The following is an 18,766-nucleotide window of genomic DNA, read 5'->3' on the forward strand; positions in this document are numbered from 1 at the left end:
TGGCGACTTTTAGACTCACCCCTTGCGGCTCGCGACCGGGCCGGCCGCGGAGCTATGGGCGGCTCCCCAGGGACCTTTTTGCACCGGGCTGGGGAGGGCAGAAAAGACCGAAAGCTCTAGGGGCTGGGGACCTAGGCATCTCCCCAGGAACAATTTGTAATCAACCGCGATGGCAGCACAGCTCTCCCGGGCCTCAAAAGCGTGCTGCCATTGCCCGGCTTTCGCTCGCTGCCCATCGCGCGCCCGGCACTCTCCTTCACTACCACTTGGCACCCCTCGCCGGCCATAGTAAGCAGCCCCTGTACACATATGCACTATACACTACCCCGCTACACATGATATAGCTCCCCGGCACTAGTGGGGGCCACCCGCGTTGCCCGTCATGCTCAGTGCAAAGACAGTTACGCGCCAGACAGGAACGGCGCCTGCTGATGACACTCAGACTAGTGACGAGCTTGAGGAGGATCTTGAGCAGTCTGGCGAGGAGTCTAGCGAGGAGGATGGAAAGGTAAATTTTGAATTGCCCCCCTGCTTCGGCTCCATGTTACGCAGCTAAACGCTTTCGTTCACATCATGCGTCGGAACAGGAAATTCGGAAGCTACACCGCGGAGCTCGGGGGAGGGTTCAGCGCGCCGAAGCCAACCTCAACGGCATGGTCGAGGCGTATGCCGCTCGGGGGTTCAAGGGCCTGCGGATGCAGCGGCTTGCTGGCTTTGCGCTCCTAGTGTCCCTTCCCTCCAACCCGCACCCATTTGTGGCGTATGGTGGCTACCTGAAGAACGCCACGGGACGGAAGATATTGGCGCAGTTCGTGCGGCAGGTGTGTTACGGTACTGTATGGCACGCTTTCGTGTCATTGACGTTGTTAGGAGGGGTCCCGCCACAACCCCGCCCTAGCGGACATGTCTGAGCACACCCGCCCAACTCAAATACTCCGCCTGGCCCCGCCGGCCTTGCCAACATTACTTGTATGCTTGTTCAATGCTATTCTGCGATTTACAGCACCATCGGCCGACCTCGACCAAACCGGGTGCCGGCTGGGACCCGCCACCAACCCCGCCCTAGCGGACATGTCTGAGCACACCCGCCCAACTCAAATACTCCGCCTGGCCCCGCCGGCCTTGCCCAGTGCTCGTATCTTAAGAAGGCAGGTGCGGCGCCAGTGACAGATTTCCGGAAAAAGGCATCTTTGATTTTCAGAAACCCGCTGCCGCCGCATCTTTGTTCCCCAAAAATTTTCCGGGGGCTCTGCCCCCGACCTATGCACGGTTCGTGTCAGGCCAGGGGGGGGGGGGCCAGGGGCACGCCATGGCTGGTACTGAGCATCCGGTGTACTGCCAAACAAGGTTGTCCTGTTGCAGCGTGCCACATGCGGCTGCAGTTGCCCCCAGCCCACGTTCCGGCTCCGGCACAGCAAAATATTCCGCCGCACGGCATGCGCCATTGTTACAGCGTGCGGGGTGAGGTTGCTGTTGCCCCCAGCCCATGTTTCGGCTCCAACGCAGCAAAATATTCCGCCGCACGGGATGTGCCCAAGCGGGTCCCACTCGCGCACGGCCCTACGGGCCGGTCGTGTCCCCAGCCCAATACCTTTCCTACAGCATCTTATACCACACATAAGGTCATTAGAGTAACCCGGGGGCATTGAATCGAGCCGGGGCCGACCTCGAACATCTAAATGTCGCGTTCGCCAGGACACGCCATACCAGGCCAGACAGTAGCCTAACTACACCTATGCATATATCTGTGTTGACGGCAATCGAGAACGCCCCAAAACAACGCCTATGCAGGATGTTGGCTTTGGTCAACTTCGCGACTTGAGCCTCGACGAGCACGTTTTAGCCTGCTGTCAAGCGCTATTGCTCCAACAGATTGCATGTAACATATACATTAAGTGGCGGAGTCTGTATCCCGCTCTGCATTTTTCTCGGGGCGACGTCTCCTGGCCTCCTCGGCGTGCGGGTTTGGCTGGGGAAACGCACCCCCCGGACGGCACGCGGTGAAACCCCCCTGATAGATTGTCCTTCAAGCATCAGTAAGCGACGACGCGATGCGAGGCGATGCGAGGCGGCTTCCATGAAGGACAATCTACCAAGGGGTTTTGGTGCCATCCCGTGGGCGCCTCCCTGGGGACACGCTTTTTCCTGGAGTGGGACCCGCTTGGGATGTGCCATTGTTACAGCGTGCGGGGTGAGGTTGCTGTTGCCCCCAGCCCACGTTCCGGCTCCGGCACAGCAAAATATTCCGCCGCACGGCATGCGCCATTGTTACAGCGTGCGGGGTGAGGTTGCTGTTGCCCCCAGCCCACGTTCCGGCTCCGGCACAGCAAAAACTTCCGCCGCACGGGATGTGCCATTGTCACAGAGTGCGGGGTGAGGTTGCTGTTGCCACGTTAACACTACGTTGGTGAAAAAAGCACCGGCTCCATGGCTCCATGGCAAATCGTGGCCCATCCCCACGCCAAACCCCAGCGCCCTCACCCATGCTCAGCATGCTCACTCACCCACGGCATGACTCCCCTGGTAGAAGGCTGACCTATCGTGGTGTGCCCCCATGGTACCAGCAGGACACGCCGTAGATTATCTAGGGGAACCTCAGTCACCCTTGCCTTGGGCCCGGACAAGTGACAGAAACGCCCCAAAATGTCTTCTGTGATTCTCAGAAAGACCCCTTAAAATCTGAAGCGTTTTCACAGATTTTTGGCCACAGGAATCAAAAATTTCTTCCGCCGGAGGCTATTTTGGGCAAATTTCTGTCGAAAAGAAGGAAGATACGAGCACTGGCCTTGCCAACATTACTTGTATGCTTGTTCAATGCTATTCTGCGATTTACAGCACCATCGGCCGACCTCGACCAAACCGGGTGCCGGTTGGGACCCGCCACCAACCCCGCCCTAGCGGACATGTCTGAGCACACCCGCCCAACTCAAATACTCCGCCTGGCCCCGCCGGCCTTGCCAACATTACTTGTATGCTTGTTCAATGCTATTCTGCGATATACAGCACCATCGGCCGACCTCGACCAAACCGGGTGCCGGCTGGGACCCGCCACAACCCCGCCCTAGCGGACATGTCTGAGCACACCCGCCCAACTCAAATACTCCGCCTGGCCCCGCCGGCCTTGCCAACATTACTTGTATGCTTGTTCAATGCTATTCTGCGATTTACAGCACCATCGGCCGACCTCGACCAAACCGGGTGCCGGTTGGGACCCGCCACCAACCCCGCCCTAGCTCCCTGGCAGTGCACGGGGGCCATACCTTGCGCCTGGGTGGGCATGTGGAGATGTTTGCCGGGTCCGCATTTCGTTAGGATTCGGGCTACCCCCACTTCAAGGCAGCTTTTGTGAGGTCACTTGGGACCAACTATATGATGATAGGCAAATGGAGGAACCGACGCCACAAAACTGGCGACTTTTAGATAGACTCACCCCTTGCGGCTCGCGACCGGGCCGGCCGCGCGAGAATTGCAAAAACAACTCCTGAGGCCTGACCAAATGCAGCTCACCCACTGCGACATATGGATTACACATATAACTGTATATCTAATTTCTCACAGCGCTCGCCAGCACCGCCATAAACGCGTGCCAGGTCGGGCCGTGGCACGGTGCCCGGGCAGTGCCCTGCGTGCGCTTCCAGGGCCGTCATGCCCTTCTGGTGCATACCGCTCCTACCCCCAGCCCCCCAAACACCTCTGGATATATGAATAGCACTCGTAATCATCATAACTTGGCAAAGCAGCCCGCGTATGGACGCCGCCTACACTCTGGGAAAACCCACCCCTAATCTTACCGGACAATACGGTCATCTGTTACCGGACATTCAGGCTAATCGGTTACCGGACAATGCGATTTAATAACGGGACAATTTGTCCGGTAAAGTAGAGTCCGGTAGCTTTCAGGCATTGTCCGGTAAGGTCGCGCACCAATGTCCGGTAGGGTGGTGCATGATTGTCCGGTAGATTTCAAGCATTGTCCGGTAGGTTTCAAGCATTGTCCGGTGGGTTTCAAGCATTGTCCGGTAAGGTAGTGCACCAATGTCCGGTAGCCAGCCGTACCCAATCCATGCCACGCCAGTCACCTCGCTCGGTAGCTCAGTCGCTGCCACTTTCCTCCCTACTTGTGCCACTTTCACCCCCATCGTACACCTCCTCCTCCACCTTGCCCCCCTTGCGTCCTCCCTTCGGCTTTGCCGCACACTCACGGGGCATGAAGTCCCTACGGGCAAGTGAAGCCCTTTCAGGCATATGAAGCCCTTTCACAGGAAAGTTTAGCATCTTTCCAGGAACCGTTTGGAAGCCTCACACCCAATAAAGCACACTGCACACCACCCAATACTGCGTCGTCCTCCGGGATCCATCTAGCCGCACCTGAGGCCACCTGCTCCTCGATCGTTGACAAGTTCATACGCTCATGCACACTACATCAAACCTACATTGATATATCTACATTAAACCTACATCAAACCTACATTGATATATCTACATTAAATATATGCGTGCAAACTCTAATGTGCAACAATGACTAGCCCCATCACTTGCGTGTCTGCTGGATACAACGCATCCGACAACCTTGATGCCCACCTCCGTTCCACACCAATCTCCGTCATTGGCACCATCATGCCCGCCTCCACCTCTAGTGCTGGACCAGCTGCTGCCCATGCTGGATCCTTAGTTGCGCCTCCACTGCCTGCTTGTTGGCTGTGTTGCCTGGTTGCACCTGCGTGCACGCGGCCACACATATACGTTACAGCTAGTCACTCTTCTCCACAAACGGCAGAGACATTGCGGCCCAAGTCAGGGAGGCAGAGTACAAGAGACAAGAGCACTGTGCACGCAGGGTTGCCAGGGAACCACCTTACAGCCACCTCAGCATCTCCGTCATGCTTCACACCGACTTACCCTGCCAACTCCCACCAACACACACAACGAAGCACAAAGACAGTGTCTGTGTGAGCCAACATGTGTAGCGGACACTCACCGTTGCTGGTGAAGGTGAACGAAGTTGCAGTCAGCCAGCAGTCTGGGGGACGGGAAATGGCAGGGGTGGGCGCCAAGGTGTGGCGGGACAGGGCAGCGGGTGGGTATGTGACACGGGGTCAAGGTCTTGGCAAGGTAGGCAACACCTTACAGGCAGGCAGGTAGGCAGCAAACAGTCATTTGTTGAAGGCCCCCCCCCCCCCCCCACACACACACAGCGTGCGAGGGTGAACTTAACCTAAGCCGCCTACGGCCCTGCACCTATGGCAACTCCCTAAACCCATCTCCCATTAACACAACCGAGAAGACAAACATTGAAGCAAAGCTGATAGATACGGACACCCACTCGTAAATCTTGCGTGAATGGCACCGCCGCGCCCGCCTCCACCTCCAGCGCCAGACAGCTGGTGTCACGCTGGCTCCTGTATGTAGCTCTGCTTCCACCGGCTGCGCCTGCATGAACGCGTGCACACACATAGACACACCCAGTCAATCGTCTGCCACAAGGTGGGCAGCAGGTGCCAATGCACGTCAAGGCCAGCCACGGACAGAGTGCTTGGCAGTGCACGGGGCCTATCACATAAGGCGCGTCTGTACATGTACATGTACATGTGTGTGCGCCCACATGTTCACCGTACCATACCGTTGCTGAGGACAATGCTGGAGGTGTAGCGGCGGGCCGGCCAGCCGTATGGTCCAGAGGGGACAACAGGGGTTGGCAAGCTGTGGCGGGGCAGGGCTAGCAGGGCGTGTGTGAGACGGGGTTAAGGTACCGTGCCGTAAGCACACCTTCAGCGCTAATAAGGGAGGCAGCAGACAGTCACGTGTTGTAGGCCGGGGCTCCCACAAGACAACCCCAACCCAGCGCGAGAAGCTGAACACTGTGCACACTGGATTGCAAGGTACCACTAGGTTCAACGCATCACATCGTCAACCTGCGGACCAACTTGCTGACTAACTTGTGGACTAACCTGCGGACTAACCTGTGGACTATGGCATGCCGGGCGAGCGAGGGTGGTGTTGACTGAACGCGATGTTGAATGGTGTTGTTGAGGCCAGCGACCGAGACTCCTCAGTTGAACATTGAAGCACAGCTGATAGACTATGAGGCATAGTCGTTGCTCTCACGTAATAGCTGGCCTCAGCTGACGTCTGAGCAGCGTCACCGAGCTGGTCAACGAGCTGTCAGCAGCGCAAGGATTTGCGTCCCAAGCCAGCAAAGCAGCTCCTGGCATTTGAACTAGCCTTAATTTATGCTCAAAACGCAAATTAGCAAGGGGGAGCAGAGCGAGGGAGAGCAACATAAGTGGAACAGCTGTTGGAACAGCGAGCTGAGCTCATTCTGAGACAAAATGCAGTGTATTGAGTATAAGTAAGCTAGTACATTGATGAAAGTTAGCATGCTATGTCTATGGGCCGCTGCTTGAAGTCAGGCTCACGAAATGCCCATGCAGCAGACGCCCGCACGAAAGAATTCCAGTGAATGAACTAACCTCCATGCCGTTCCAGGGGTGGGGTTAGATAACAGAATTGGTTACAACACAAAACTAGTTAATACAGTACACAAACAACAGCAGGATATATGGTACAGTTGATCCGGCTTGTGGCTGGTGCTGATTGTCCGGTAAGATTTGGGAAATCGTGGCCTGCATTGTCCGGTAAGGGGCGCCGGGGACTATTGTCCGGTAGGTTTCAAGCATTGTCCGGTAGGGTGCGGCACTTGTCCGGTAAGTCTGGTCATATGTCCGGTAGCTTTTGGATTGTCCGGTAACTTTGTTTTCCCAGAGTGCTAGGCGGCACCCAGCCCAGGGATGCGTGCAAAGCCACGCGCTGCGCCCGGAGCCGGCAGGGGCTGCCCGGGCTGACCGCGCATGCCACAATGGCGTAGATGGCTAGTGCCGAGTCCTCGGATGGCGATGCAGTCGGCTCTGGGCAGCCAGCAGCCGCCGACACGCACCCACCCGTGCCATTCGTCACCCGCCGCCGCCCACAGCACAAACGCAGTGCATCCCTAATCGCGGCCCGGGCGTGGGATTGGTTGAAGGGGCGCCGTCCCACTTCAGGTAGTACCCAGAGCCTGGCAGGCCATGTGGGGATGCGCGGAGGGGTGGAGTGGACAGGGCGCATGCGGAGGTATGCGTGCTTCGTGTGGATGGGGGGCCCTGACGGCGGGCGGCTCCTGCGGTGCGGTATGGGCTGCTTCCGCGCCCTGGAGCCTGTGCGCTGTGCCTGCCCTGCTCGCAGTACTGGGGCAGCCTAGATTCCATGCTACAACGGCGCTTGGGCCGCCAGGAATCGACACGGCCGGGCCGCACGGTGTCCGGGCGCCCGGCCACCCCACACGCGCAGGGCTCACGGACGGGCCCAGCGTCCGCGCGGCGGCTGCAAAAATGCCCAGCCCTAGTTCTTTCGGACATGTGTCCATATAGGCGTGCTAGGAGCTCCCTGGCAGTGCACGGGGGCCATACCTTGCGCCTGGGTGGGCATGTGGAGATGTTTGCCGGGTCCGCATTTCGTTAGGATTCGGGCTACCCCCACTTCAAGGCAGCTTTTGTGAGGTCACTTGGGACCAACTATATGATGATAGGCAAATGGAGGAACCGACGCCACGAAACTGGCGACTTTTAGAAATAGAAATAGAAATAGAGACACCCTGCCGTAGGCAAGTGGTGTGAATTAAGGGAGTGGGGGGAGATGAGGAGGTGGGCCAGGCCCGCCTCCTGTACGCCCCCACTACCGAGCATGTGAAGGCGGGCGTGCAGGCCAGGCCTGCATCCCGCCAGGATGTTACGTCCCGCCCGGGTCGCCAGGTGGCAGTCCCCGTTCGAGACGCCGTCTGGTCAAGACAATGTGGTTGAGGGTGGCGACTGCGTGGTCGTGTAGGGTGTCGCAGCACTGCCTGGCTTTGTGGGAAGTGACGCCCAGGGAGGTGAGGAGGGGATGGAGGTCCTTGCGGATTGTGCCTGCAAATCCGAGGCTGATTGCGCTCTGCGGGGTGTATTGCACTTTCCATCCCGCTTCCCGCAGGTCGGCTGCAAGTGCCTGGTGCTGTTGTGCTTTTTCGTGTTGCTTGGCGGCGTGGTTCGTGTCGGCGGTGTATCCTGCTTCGATGATGTGGATGGTGTCGCGTTCGCTGGGAAACACGACAAAGTCTGGGTTTAGGGCTGCGGCGAGGGAGATGGAAGGGATTAGTAGGATGTCGGGGCGGTAATGTAGGTGGCGTCCTGCTGGTTTGCCCTCCTGGTCGGGGAGCAGCCACGGCGGCAGGCGGTTGTCAGCCGCGTAGTCTGGCAGATCGGCTTTAGACGTGGCGTCCATTACCATGTAGCAGCCGCCGCAGTCACCACGGGAGATGGCTCGTGCGATGGTCTGGACTGCAATGTTGTGTCGTTTTATGTACATTGCACGGAGTTGGGGGTTGTGGCAGCCTCCCAGTATATGGCCACCGGAGTCGGGTCCGCGACAGAGTGGGCATGGGGCGGGGGTATCGGGGCCAGCGCGGGGGGCTCGGCGGCCTGTGACTGTGCGGCCGAAACGGGCCGCGAGTTTATTGTTCCACAGCTGCCCGTACAGATAGTCCATGCAGCGTTTGGCCTTGCGGTGCCGGCCTGATTGCAGGTTCATGGTTCGGGTGCTGGATTTGATATCCAGGTCTGGGATGGCGTTGGCAACGAAGCCAGTGTAGAGGGTTTCGCGGGTGTGGCCTTGAGCGATGTGCGGGGCCGCGAGCGTGGCGATGCCGCGGTTGAGGTCATGCGCGTAGTGCCCTTCGTTCTTCTCTCGTGGCACCCCTTCCACAGTCGGTTTCATAGTTTTACGTATCCAGTAGTATTGGCTACGCGGGTCGTTATCGGATTCCTCGACCAGCCACTCGGCCCCGGGCATCTGTTCTCCCTTGGCGGTTTTCACCGCCGCCTGATCTGCGAGTTCATTGTGCGCAATCCCTGAATGTGCTTTGACCTTGAGGAGATTAGTCCGGCGGCCGGCGTGGGAGCGGCGTTTCAGGAGCGCGAGGATGTTATCCAGCAGCGCTTTGTGTTTGCTGAAGGTGAGGAGTTGGGGCTGGTTGATTGTTTTGCGGATGAGGAACAGCGACGCAGCGGAGTCAGTGTATACTGTGACTTCGGGGAGCGCTTGCACTTCGTCTAGCTTGAGCACTTGGTGTATGGCCGAGAGCTCGCAGCGTGTGATGGTGTTACAGCCGTGTTGCCCAGGGTTGACGTCGATTTGATAGCAGCGCAGCGTGCGGGCATCAATCGCTGCGGCCCCCCACGCGCTGGGCTGACCGAGGGCGTCCTTCTGCACTGAGCCATCGGTGTAGAAGCCTTCATAGGGATTGAGGCGGAGGGGCTGGGTGGCCGCGAAGGGGGCCAGGGTGGCTGGCGTGGCCGGTACGGGAGGGGGTGTTACCCGGGGTGCCGCCGGACGGGTGCGGGTCATCCGGCGAACTTGCTTGGTTACCCATCGCGTGTGGGCCCACGTGAGTTGGGGCTGCGGGTCGACGGGCATGCCCGAGAGGTATAGGGATGTGCCTAGGGCGTCGCGTATGGGCTGGGCGAGTTGGGCTCCGGGTGTATTGCTGACTAGCACTAGGTCGTGTTTTAGGGTGATGCCTGTGTCGTTGTGGATCTGGCCGAGAAGGGCGTGTGTTGTTGTGGCGGAGATGCTGCCAAGGAGTGTAACTCTGGGGTGGGCGAGGTATCGTGTGTATGGCGCGTTGCGTTGGGTGGGGAGGATGAGCAGCGTGGCAGTGGTTGGCGGGTTGCGGGTGTTTGTAAGGGTTTCGGTGTGTTCGGCCCATGCTAGTGCCCAACGGACTGCGTGAGCTCCGTCTTCGGTGTTGGGTTCGGGGCAGGCGACAGCAACTCCATCCCACGGCTGTGAGTACGCATCATAGTTGGCCCCAAAGAGCATGTCTTCTTCGTACAGTGTGTAGTAGGTGGTGGCGGCGTCCGAGACGTTGAGGGGTGATGCGAAGAGCTCCGTTGTGCTGCCTATTGCTGTGTGCAGGGTTTGCGTCAGCCCTTCACACAGCATGCGTTCGCCTTTTTCAGTAACAGGGTGGGATTTGGAGCCGCCCCCGGGTTTGTATCGGAGGAGCAGGCGGGCGATGGCGGCCGCAAAGCCTCTGCCCTGATCGTGCTTGGCGTGCACTTCGGGCCAGGTTGTTTGTGCATGCTGGTAGCGTTGCCACAGGAGGCTGAGCCGCTCTGCGCTGATGGTGCCTATGCACCGTCCGCGGGGGTCGTAGACATGCGCCAGGTGGGTGCCGCATGCCGGGGAGCCGGGGTCGAGGACTGTACCGAGCTGGACGGTGTATGCTTGCGTGGGGTGGATGTCTCGGCTAGGGTTGCAGGGCTCAACGTTGATATCTACGTAGTGGCGCAGGGTGCGCTGCCCTCGTGCTGTGTCATTGCTGGCGTCTGTCCAGCGGCCCTGTCGCTGGTCGTGGTTGAGGTGGGTGTCCGTAGCGGGGGGTGGCGGGCGGGGGCCCAGGGGGACGGCGAGGCGGGCGTTAAGGGCGTCTAGGAGTTCCTGCTTGTTGTCTTGTGCATCCAGGATAGCGGCGGGTTCTTCCAAGTCTTCCCATTCCACAAGGACGCGAGGTTCGTTACCTGGGGTGAGGAGCCAGGTAAGGCCGCCGGGTTTGGGGCGGTAGCGGTTGCGGGCGTAGAGGGTGAGGGAGCCGGGGGTGATGACGGTGGGTTCCCACTGGACTCGGTAAAAGGGCGCGCCTTTGCTGGTGGTGTGCGCTATCACTTGTTGTACTCGCTCCTGTTGCCCGTATAGGGTGTTGGTGGTGGTTAGGGCTTTGGTGCGGTAGGTTTCGCTGAAGTGCTTCCATGTGTCGGACGTGGCGGCTAGGTACGCGTCTTGCTCCTCCTGACTGAGCTTGTGTCGGTGTGTGAATGTGGCTGGGGGTGTGGGGCCGAGGAGCAGGCCTCTGAGGTGTGCCGCGGGGTTTTGGGGCTTGGATTTGCCGAGGAGGCTAGGGGCGGTATGGATCAGGTCTGCGCAGTGTGCTTCTGTAAGCGGGTCGAGCGATGGGTCCCAATCAAATGCTGCGGGCGCATCAGCAGGTGGTGATCCACGACCTTCAGGTTCCCTGACCATCTTAATGCAAGCCCGCTTACGTTGCTGTGTGCCTGGCCGGCGTGTTTGTGCAGGTGCATGGTTCTCGCCGGCGTGGTGTTCCTCCTCAGGCTCGGCCGCCGCGGTGGTGGCGGCGGCGGTGGTGGCCGCGGCGGTTTCTCCGGCGTTGGCAGTCTGTCCGGTGGCGGGGGCGCGCTGGCGGAGGAAGCGGTTAAGCGTGCCCCAGTCGACGGCGGCAGGTGCGGTGTGGGCCGTGTGGAGGCCAGTGAAGGTGTGTCCATCTGGAAGAGTGCGCTGGGCAGCGGTGAGGGGAGCGGTGCTGTTGTGGGTTTTGGCGCGAGCTCGGGTTTCAGCGTGGAGTGCGAGAGTGAGACGGTTGAGGGCTAGCCTGTGCCGCCTTTGGGCCCTCGGCCATGTGTTTCTTAGAGTGTTGGCATCGATGACGCAGGTGCGGTCCGGAGTGAGGAGCTCGCGGAAGTCGCTGGTGAGTTCAAGGAGGGGTTGAATCAATCGGAAGGGCAGGGCCTGTTCCGCGTCGGCGCCTGGCGGCACGGTGCGTGCAAGGAGGGCCGACAAACCGTGTAGTGTAGTGTGGTATGCGCTGCCCTGTTGGGTCAGCTCCAGGCCCGCGTCTGTGATCAGCGACAGCTGTCGCAGGCTGGTATAGAAGCGGCATTGTGTGCGGAGCTGATCTGCGGGTATCTTCTGTGCCACGCTGTGTTGCAGGTGGAGCATGGCGCGGGTGACGGCGCCCAGCCTGCCTCCATCGTTCAGGGCCTGGACGAGAGCCTTGCCGGCGCGGCGGACATACAGCTCGCGGATGCTGCCTACGCCCAGGCCAAGGGCGTTGGTGGGTTGGAGAATAGCGCGGGTGGGGAAGCCTCGTTTCAGGCCGTAGCACATTTTGGCGGTGCTGGCAATCAGGGAGTCGAGGCTGGTGACGTCATGTGTGCTGTACGGCATGAATGGGAGGCTGTAGGCCACTGCTGGGTGGATGGTAAATTGTATCATTCGGAGCTTTTGGTCTGGTGTGGCAAGTGATGTGGCGATGCGTTGCCCTCGCTTCTTAATCTTTTCCCGGATGTACTGTACTTGTGCGCTCCAGTCTAGGGTAGGGGTGATGTGGATGCCGAGGTATTTGTAGGATTCATGCGGGGGCTTGTATGGGATAGCGGTGCCATCTATGCGGATTTGGCCTTCTAGCATCCGGGCGAGCGCTGCCTGGTGGGGCTTGCTGCGGGGGCCGCCAAGGGTGGGGTCGGCGCGCGCGCGGCCGTGGAGTATGCCTTGTAGTTGGCATTTGGAGACGTTGACCTTCAAACCGCCCCATGCTGCGTATTTCTCAATTTTTTCAACTTGGATTCGTAGATTTGAGATTTGGGTTGTGGCTGTGACCAGGTCATCAGCGAAGGCGCCGGAGCTGAGGTTATGTTTGTCGTTTTCGGCTTTGGTGAGGCATCCGTATTGGTACCCGCGCCCGCCAACGTGTAGCCACCGGAGCAGCGGTTCAATAAAGATGATGAACAGTAGGGGTGATAGGACGTCACCCTGCACTGTGCCTCGTTGGATGGGGATGGGGGGCGTGGTGCCGTGCTCAGTGCGAACGCTGGTGGCTGCCTTGCCGTAGAGGTCCCGTACCACCTCAATCAGGTCGGTGGGGTAGCCTAGATCGTGCATGACGATGAGCAGTTTGTCATGGTCGATCGTGTTAAATGCGGAGGTGAAGTCAATGTACAGTAGGAAGAGGTCGCGTCCGGTGGTGGCGGCGTCCTCTATTGTGTGGAGTAGGTTTTGGACTTGCCGTTCGGTATTGCGGCCTCTGAGAAAACCTTCTTGTGACTCCGTGAAGATGTGGGCTTGTTCGCTAAACAGGGCAGCGTTTACGGTGATGAGAGAGGTGTACAGCTTGTAGAGGGTGTTGGCCAGCGCGATAGGCCGCTTATTCTGTATCAGCAGGGGGTCTCCCTTCTTGGGTAGGAGGACGGTTTCGGACTGTGTCCAGTGTGTGGGGATGTGCGCTTTTACCCACATGAGGGTCATGAGTTGGTGTATGGCTGTCTGCAGGCTGGTTGGTATTGTCTGGAGGAGTTCGTTGGGTATTCCATCGGGCCCCGGGGCCTTGCGGCGGGACAGGTGGTTGACGCAGCCAAAGAATGTTGTGCTGTCGGCTATGCCGGGCAGTAGGGTGGCGGGTGCGTCGGTTGGCTTGGATAGGGCCGGCATACGATCAGGTGCGTCGGGCCGGCTCCAGGGGTACTGTTTCTCGCTGTGGGGTATGTCATAGTGTCCTGTGCGGGGGCCATTGATTGGGAGGAGTTGAGCGGTGAAGTGCTGGTGGATGCTGCTCAGGATTTTCTCGGGTGCGGTGTGGACTTCTTTGGTGGTGGGGTCGGCGAGGGCGGGCGTGCCGCGTGGCTGGTCCGTTTCATCGAAGATCTTCTGGTGTGCGCGCTTTGGCTGTGTTGCAACCAGTCGTCGGAAGGCGCGGGCTGCCCGTTTGGTGTTGAGTTTCCTTGCTTCCTTTTTTGCGGCACGGAGGAGGGTGCGTGCGTTGAGTAGTTGACTCCGGATGGCGGTGGGTGTGTCGGCTTCTGCGGGGGTCGGGGCAGGTGTGGGGCTGGTGGTGTTGGGTGGGGGCGTCGGGGCGGGGTGAGGTGGGGTGGTGGGTGGGGTGGCGCCCGCTGCGTTTGTGACAGTAAGGGCGGCTGTGAGTCGTTCTTTGAGCTTGCTGGTGGCAGTCAGGAGGCGCGTCACTGTTTTTGACGTGTGGTGTCGTGGGCTTGTAGTGCTGGCGCGCGGCGGTTTCTTGTCGCAGTAGGTTTTGAGAACGTCCAGGCACTTTTGGAGGATGGTTTCGAGTGTGTTGCTGATGGACGTGGTGTTGGCAGCACTAACTTCGGGAAGGGCGCGGAACTCCGCAGGGCTTTGGGTGTTCCGTTCGGCTTGGGCAGGGGTGAGGCCGGCAGGGTATAGCTTATTGGTGATGGCGAAGTGTGCGGGGTGTAGCGTGTTCAGTAGGTCGGCGATCTCTTGTCCAATGGTTTCCTCCATCTTGATGCGCGCTTTCTCGCGTTGGTCTTTGGTTGGTGGATGGTAGTTTACCCATGCGTCAGGATCGGAGGGGGCGGCAGTTGTCGTGGGGAAGGGGTAGAGGCGGAGGGCAGCGAGGGGGACGCTGGAGAGGAGGGCACGGTGGTCGAGGGCATCACCGCATTCATGCACCGCTTCCTGTCCACCTCCTGTTGTAGTGATGATGGCGTGTGTGTGGTGGCTTACTAGTAGGTCGTCAATGCGGCTCATGTGCGGTGCCGTGGCTTGGTCTTGTAGGTATGTGTGGGGCCGGGGGTGGTCGTGTGTGGGCGGTGTGAGTGGGTGCAGGCCCGCAGAGGTGGCGAAGGCAATGTGGGCGCGGTCCGTAGCGTTCAGCTCGCCCGTGCTGCGGTCGGAGGGGAACAGCACTGCGTTCCAGTCGCCTCCCATAAGGAGATGCTCTTTAGCGGCTGTCGTTTTGGCGGCTTGGTCGGTGCAGTATTTGTAGATTGCAGCGCGGGTGGCGTCGTCGCTGGGGGCGTATATGCCGATGGCGTGTACTGGCGTGCTGTGTGGTGGTGCAATGCGTATGTGGCAGACGTGGCCTGCCAGGCGTGCGTCTGTGTTGTGTGCATTCATGTCCGTGGTGCCGGACGGGTGGCTAAAGCGGTGGGTGACACCGACCATGACGCCGGCATGGGGGCGGGTTCCCTCTCGTGGGTTGTAGGGTGCGTTGCTGGTGTAAGTTTGGTAGTGCGAGGAGAGGCCCTTTTTCGCGCTGCCCATGCTGTAGTGGAGGCGGGTGGGAATTTTGGTTTCGGTGAGGAAGAGGATGTCGGGGGTGCGTGTGGTGACCGTGTGGAGGATGCTTTCATGGTGGCTCAACAGTTCTCTGGTGTTGAGGGTGAGGATGGAGATGCGTCCGTCGGGGGGTGGGGAGGGGCTGGCCTGGGCTTGGCCGTCTGCGGGTTCGCTGGGTGTGTTTTGGAGTGTGGCCGTGTGTCTTCTTTTGTGCGCTGTTGCTATGGTGGTCTGGTGGAGTCTCTTGGCTGGTGGTGGTGCGCTGGGGGTGCCAGTGGCGAGTTTGCGGAGTTTAGGGGTGGGGTTGGGCGTACGCCTGGCGGGGCGCTTTGTGGGGCCCACTGGTTTGGGTACAGTGCGTGTCGCAGTTTTGGTTTGACAGGCTGGGCCTGGGTTGGCGCTCGTAGGCGGGCTAGGGGAGTTTGTGGTCTTGGGGCCGGCAGGGGGGGGCGACGGCAGGGTTGATGGGGAGGTCATGTGCGAGGGCTGCGGATGTGGGGCCGCTTTTGTTTGCGGTGGAGGCACCATTGCTGTTTGGAGCGCGTGTGCGTTTGGTGCCTGCGTGCTGGCGGTTTACCTCATTGGTGCGGACAGGGGTGATGCGGATGCCCTCGTGTGAGAGGGTGATGCGGGTGGTGGGGGGCCTAATTGGCGGGATGTCCCGGATGTTGAAGTTGGTTGATACTTCGGGGTGTCGGGTGTAAGTGAGGGTTAGGGTGAGGCCGCGCCCCAGGTCCGCCCACCGGTAGTAGCCTGGCTGTGCAGTGTCGGCGTTCGTGAGGGGGATGGCGCGTGGTGCATTGGAGTCGTGCAGCCACCAGCGGCCGTTTGCATGTTTCATAGTTCGGGCGTGGCCACCGTGGATAAGAATAAAGCCGATGTGGCGGGACTCGGAGGGGATGGCATTGAGTGCTTCGTGCTGGTTTAGGCCCCCGTGGTACGAGCATGCCGTGAGTTGGACATGGGGGAGGCCTGGCAGGGGGGAACAGGTGTTGGCTTTGAGGCAGTGGTTTATGAGGCCATAGTCTATGCTGGTGGCGGTCAGGTAGGTCGCCCAGGTGGGCACTGAGGCTGGGGAGTTGCGGTGCAGGAGCTGCCACCCCCGCTCCCATTCGGCGCAGACTGTGGCGGGTGTGAGAAGGCGTTTCCCGAGCAGGTTGTTGGTTGCATGGATGAGGCAGGAGCGATTGTCGTGCTGTTTATCATGGAGGTGTATGGCTCTGACAACGGGTGTGGCTAGTTTGATGCGTTTGCTCTTGCTGCCAGCATGTCGCATGTGTGTGTCGGCTCCGGGCGTTGCTTGGCGGGCGCGCCGGCAAGAGAGCATATAAGTGGAAATTGTAGCTAGAGCAAAAGCCCAACTGGTTGCTGTGTTGCTGTTTAGTTTTAGCTTGCTCTGTTGAGGGCCGGGGATGTCCCAGCTCAGCTCGCAGCGGGCACGAGCGAAGATATAGCTGAGCGTCGAAAGCAAAACAAGAGCCCAGCTGATTGCTGTAGTGCTGTTAATAATTCTCGACTTGCGAGAGCTAGTCGCACGTCTCCTGAGCATGGCTGCAGCTCCAAGTGAGCTCGGCGCGCTTTGTTTTAGCAGGTCTGGCTCCTCAAATGCATGTGTTTGTTCTTGTGTACTTTGCTGTGTCTGGCGGGGGTCTGGGGGGGTGCGGGGTCGCTTGCATGCGGGCGGCTGTTCTCGGCAGTGCGGCGAAGGGCTCGTGGGCTTCCGAGTCGGTCTTGTCATATTGCAGAGTCGTGGGTGGCTCGGCGCGTGCGTGAGCACAAGGCACGAGTACCCTTCTGCGACGTTGACCGACTCGGCGTTCCTGGCGCCGCTTCCCGTCACTGTAACAAGTAGTCCCAGAGTGATAGCGGTGATAAACCATCTCGCTGAGCCTACTTGCTTGTCCAGTCGTGTCCGTTTGCTCGCTTCCTCTTTGGCCATCTAGTGTCTCGCGAGTGAGTGTGCTAGAAGGCTTCAAGAGTAGATTACATTCTTATTACAAGTGCGTGTGCACATGACCATTTGTGCGAGTGACCGGCGACTTTTAGATAGACTCACCGTCCCACTTCAGGTAGTACCCAGAGCCTGGCAGGCCATGTGGGGATGCGCGGAGGGGTGGAGTGGACAGGGCGCATGCGGAGGTATGCGTGCTTCGTGCACTCTGGGAACCAGCCTGCTTCAGGCTTGCTTCAGGCTTGCTTCAGGAAAAAGTCACAAGTTAAGGCTTCAGGATGTTTGCTTCAGGAAACGACTATATCAGGAAAAATGCCGAAGCGCTTCATGAAGGGCCTGAAGCACGCACCCCCTGAAGCCCCCCGTCAGGCCGTCACCCACCCCCGCAACCAGTGTTCATGAGAGGTGTCTATAGACACCGAACTGTGATCCCCCTTACCACCGTTTGACTAAGCACGCGCTCCACCAAACCTGAGCATGCACCGAGCAGCGCCCATGTCTCCACTTTCTACTCCTGGCCATGACTTGATACCTGCAAGCTATGGTGTCAGTAAATGTGTGAGTCATGAAGCAAAAGCCTATTAACTGTGGACAGCGACAAGCATGCCCGACACCGGTCAATACAAGTCAGGCACAAGCAATGCAGGCCAAACACCATACAACTCAAACCCAGCAATGCAAAGCAGACACCTACGACGCATGTTGCGAGCGGGTCCCAATGCGTGCGACTGCGAGCCAAGTCCTCACAAAGAACTCCGTCAACACAAGACAACAAGATGAATTTAGGGACATGGACGTATACTTATCGTCTGGTCATGTAAGGAGAGCCACAGCCACAGTCAGCGACGAAGGTGACCGCGTTGACCACGTTGTAGCAGCTCCACTGGCCGTTCACAAGCAGAGAGCTCATTTAATTGTATTCCTGCACAGATTTAATTATCAAAGAACCGTCTAAGAGTCAAGCAAGGCAGTGTCGGGGGTGACAAGAAGAATGCTCGCTCAAGTATAGCTAGTGGGCATTCAAACGTGTTAGAGAATTTGTTTTAGTAGTAAGGTTTAGAATACAATAGAGCGGACTATGGAGCTCCAGAAATTTTAGAGTTGCTGGCTTAGTCCCATGCTGCACCCATGCGCAGCCGGGCAGCCTGCACCGTAATTCTCACGCACGACTGGCAGAGCAGGCATGCAATCCTTGGCCAAGTGTCTGGTGCTTCTCATGTCTACGGCGCTGTGCTTAGGAAGGCACAGCCTCCTGCCGGTGGTGTAGGGGCCACGGAGGTGCGTGTGTGCGGTGCGTGGTCATCCATAGTGGCGGGTTTTAAGGTCTGGGCACATGTAGGGGACCCAAGCCATGGCCCCCCGCGTTTATAGTTAGCTGTATATAGCCTATATCCCACAATGCACGAGTTGGGGGGCGGGCAGGCCCAAGCTGGTGGTGGCAATGCCTTGTGTGGTTGGCGTCACCCATTTTGGCATGCCCCATGCCAAAAAGGGTGACGCTCAGACGTGGGGCCACCGGTGTTGTGTCAGGCAGCTTGCACACCGTAATTCTCACGCACGGCATGCATGCCATCCTTGCCCGAGTGTCTGGTGCCTTCTCATGTCGCCGGCGCTGTGTTTAGGAAGGCACAGCCTCCTGCCGATGGTGTAGGGGCCACGGAGGTGCGTGTGTGCGGTGCGTGGTCATCCATAGTGGCGGGTTTTAGGGTCTGGGCACATGTAGGGGACCCAAGCCATGGCCCCCCGCGTTTATACTTAGCTGTATATAGCCTATATCCCACAATGCACGAGTTGGGGGGCGGGCAGGCCCAAGCTGGTGGTGGCAATGCCTTGTGTGGTTGGCGTCACCCATTTTGGCATGCCCCATGCCAAAAAGGGTGACGCTCAGACGTGGGGCCACCGGTGTTGTGTCTG

At 59.1% G+C, this 18,766-nt stretch overlaps 3 protein-coding genes across 6 annotated transcripts; all 3 read left to right on the forward strand.

The window, feature by feature from the left end:
- The first annotated feature begins 288 nt into the window (after positions 1–288).
- On the forward strand, positions 289–2,160 carry CHLRE_10g445151v5 (uncharacterized protein). The gene is made up of 4 exons (XM_043066860.1): positions 289–508; positions 588–821; positions 1,004–1,148; positions 1,792–2,160. Exons 1-3 carry the CDS (start codon positions 383–385, stop codon positions 1,064–1,066), a joined length of 423 nt encoding a protein of 140 aa, XP_042920258.1. The 5' UTR covers positions 289–382; the 3' UTR covers positions 1,067–1,148; positions 1,792–2,160.
- Positions 2,161–6,988: 4,828 nt separating this feature from the next.
- CHLRE_10g445177v5 (uncharacterized protein) lies at positions 6,989–10,360 on the forward strand. 2 transcript variants are annotated; one of them, XM_043066862.1, is made up of 2 exons: positions 6,989–7,110; positions 7,222–10,360. In XM_043066862.1, the coding sequence occupies exons 1-2, from the start codon at positions 7,065–7,067 to the stop codon at positions 7,404–7,406; spliced, it is 231 nt and encodes a 76-aa protein (XP_042920260.1). In that variant the 5' UTR covers positions 6,989–7,064; the 3' UTR covers positions 7,407–10,360. The 2 variants fall into 2 exon arrangements, with proteins under 2 accessions (XP_042920260.1, XP_042920259.1); XM_043066863.1 differs by having other exon boundaries at positions 7,222–9,767.
- Positions 10,361–10,538: 178 nt separating this feature from the next.
- CHLRE_10g445201v5 (uncharacterized protein) lies at positions 10,539–14,190 on the forward strand. Of its 3 annotated transcripts, XM_043066864.1 has the most exons (2): positions 10,539–10,609; positions 11,145–13,430. In XM_043066864.1, exon 2 carries the CDS (start codon positions 11,149–11,151, stop codon positions 11,455–11,457), a length of 309 nt encoding a protein of 102 aa, XP_042920261.1. In that variant the 5' UTR covers positions 10,539–10,609; positions 11,145–11,148; the 3' UTR covers positions 11,458–13,430. The 3 variants fall into 3 exon arrangements, with proteins under 3 accessions (XP_042920261.1, XP_042920263.1, XP_042920262.1); XM_043066866.1 differs by lacking the exon at positions 10,539–10,609 and having other exon boundaries at positions 11,109–14,190; XM_043066865.1 differs by lacking the exon at positions 10,539–10,609 and having other exon boundaries at positions 11,109–13,430.
- The last annotated feature ends 4,576 nt before the right edge of the window (positions 14,191–18,766 follow it).

Source organism: Chlamydomonas reinhardtii, chromosome 10 (genome assembly GCF_000002595.2).
Source record: "Chlamydomonas reinhardtii strain CC-503 cw92 mt+ chromosome 10, whole genome shotgun sequence".
Lineage (NCBI taxonomy): Eukaryota > Viridiplantae > Chlorophyta > Chlorophyceae > Chlamydomonadales > Chlamydomonadaceae > Chlamydomonas > Chlamydomonas reinhardtii.

Bases quoted from the DNA above. Each gene is read 5' to 3' on its own strand.
- CHLRE_10g445151v5 (XM_043066860.1), top strand. From the start codon at position 383: ATGCTCAGTGCAAAGACAGTTACGCGCCAGACAGGAACGGCGCCTGCT. The intron at 509-587 runs GTAAATTTTGAA...GCGTCGGAACAG, and splicing joins CTAGCGAGGAGGATGGAAAG to GAAATTCGGAAGCTACACCG. The intron at 822-1,003 runs GTGTGTTACGGT...TGCGATTTACAG, and splicing joins TGGCGCAGTTCGTGCGGCAG to CACCATCGGCCGACCTCGAC.
- CHLRE_10g445177v5 (XM_043066862.1), top strand. From the start codon at position 7,065: ATGTGGGGATGCGCGGAGGGGTGGAGTGGACAGGGCGCATGCGGAG. The intron at 7,111-7,221 runs GTATGCGTGCTT...CCCTGCTCGCAG, and splicing joins TGGACAGGGCGCATGCGGAG to TACTGGGGCAGCCTAGATTC.
- CHLRE_10g445201v5 (XM_043066864.1), top strand. From the start codon at position 11,149: ATGGTTCTCGCCGGCGTGGTGTTCCTCCTCAGGCTCGGCCGCCGCGGT.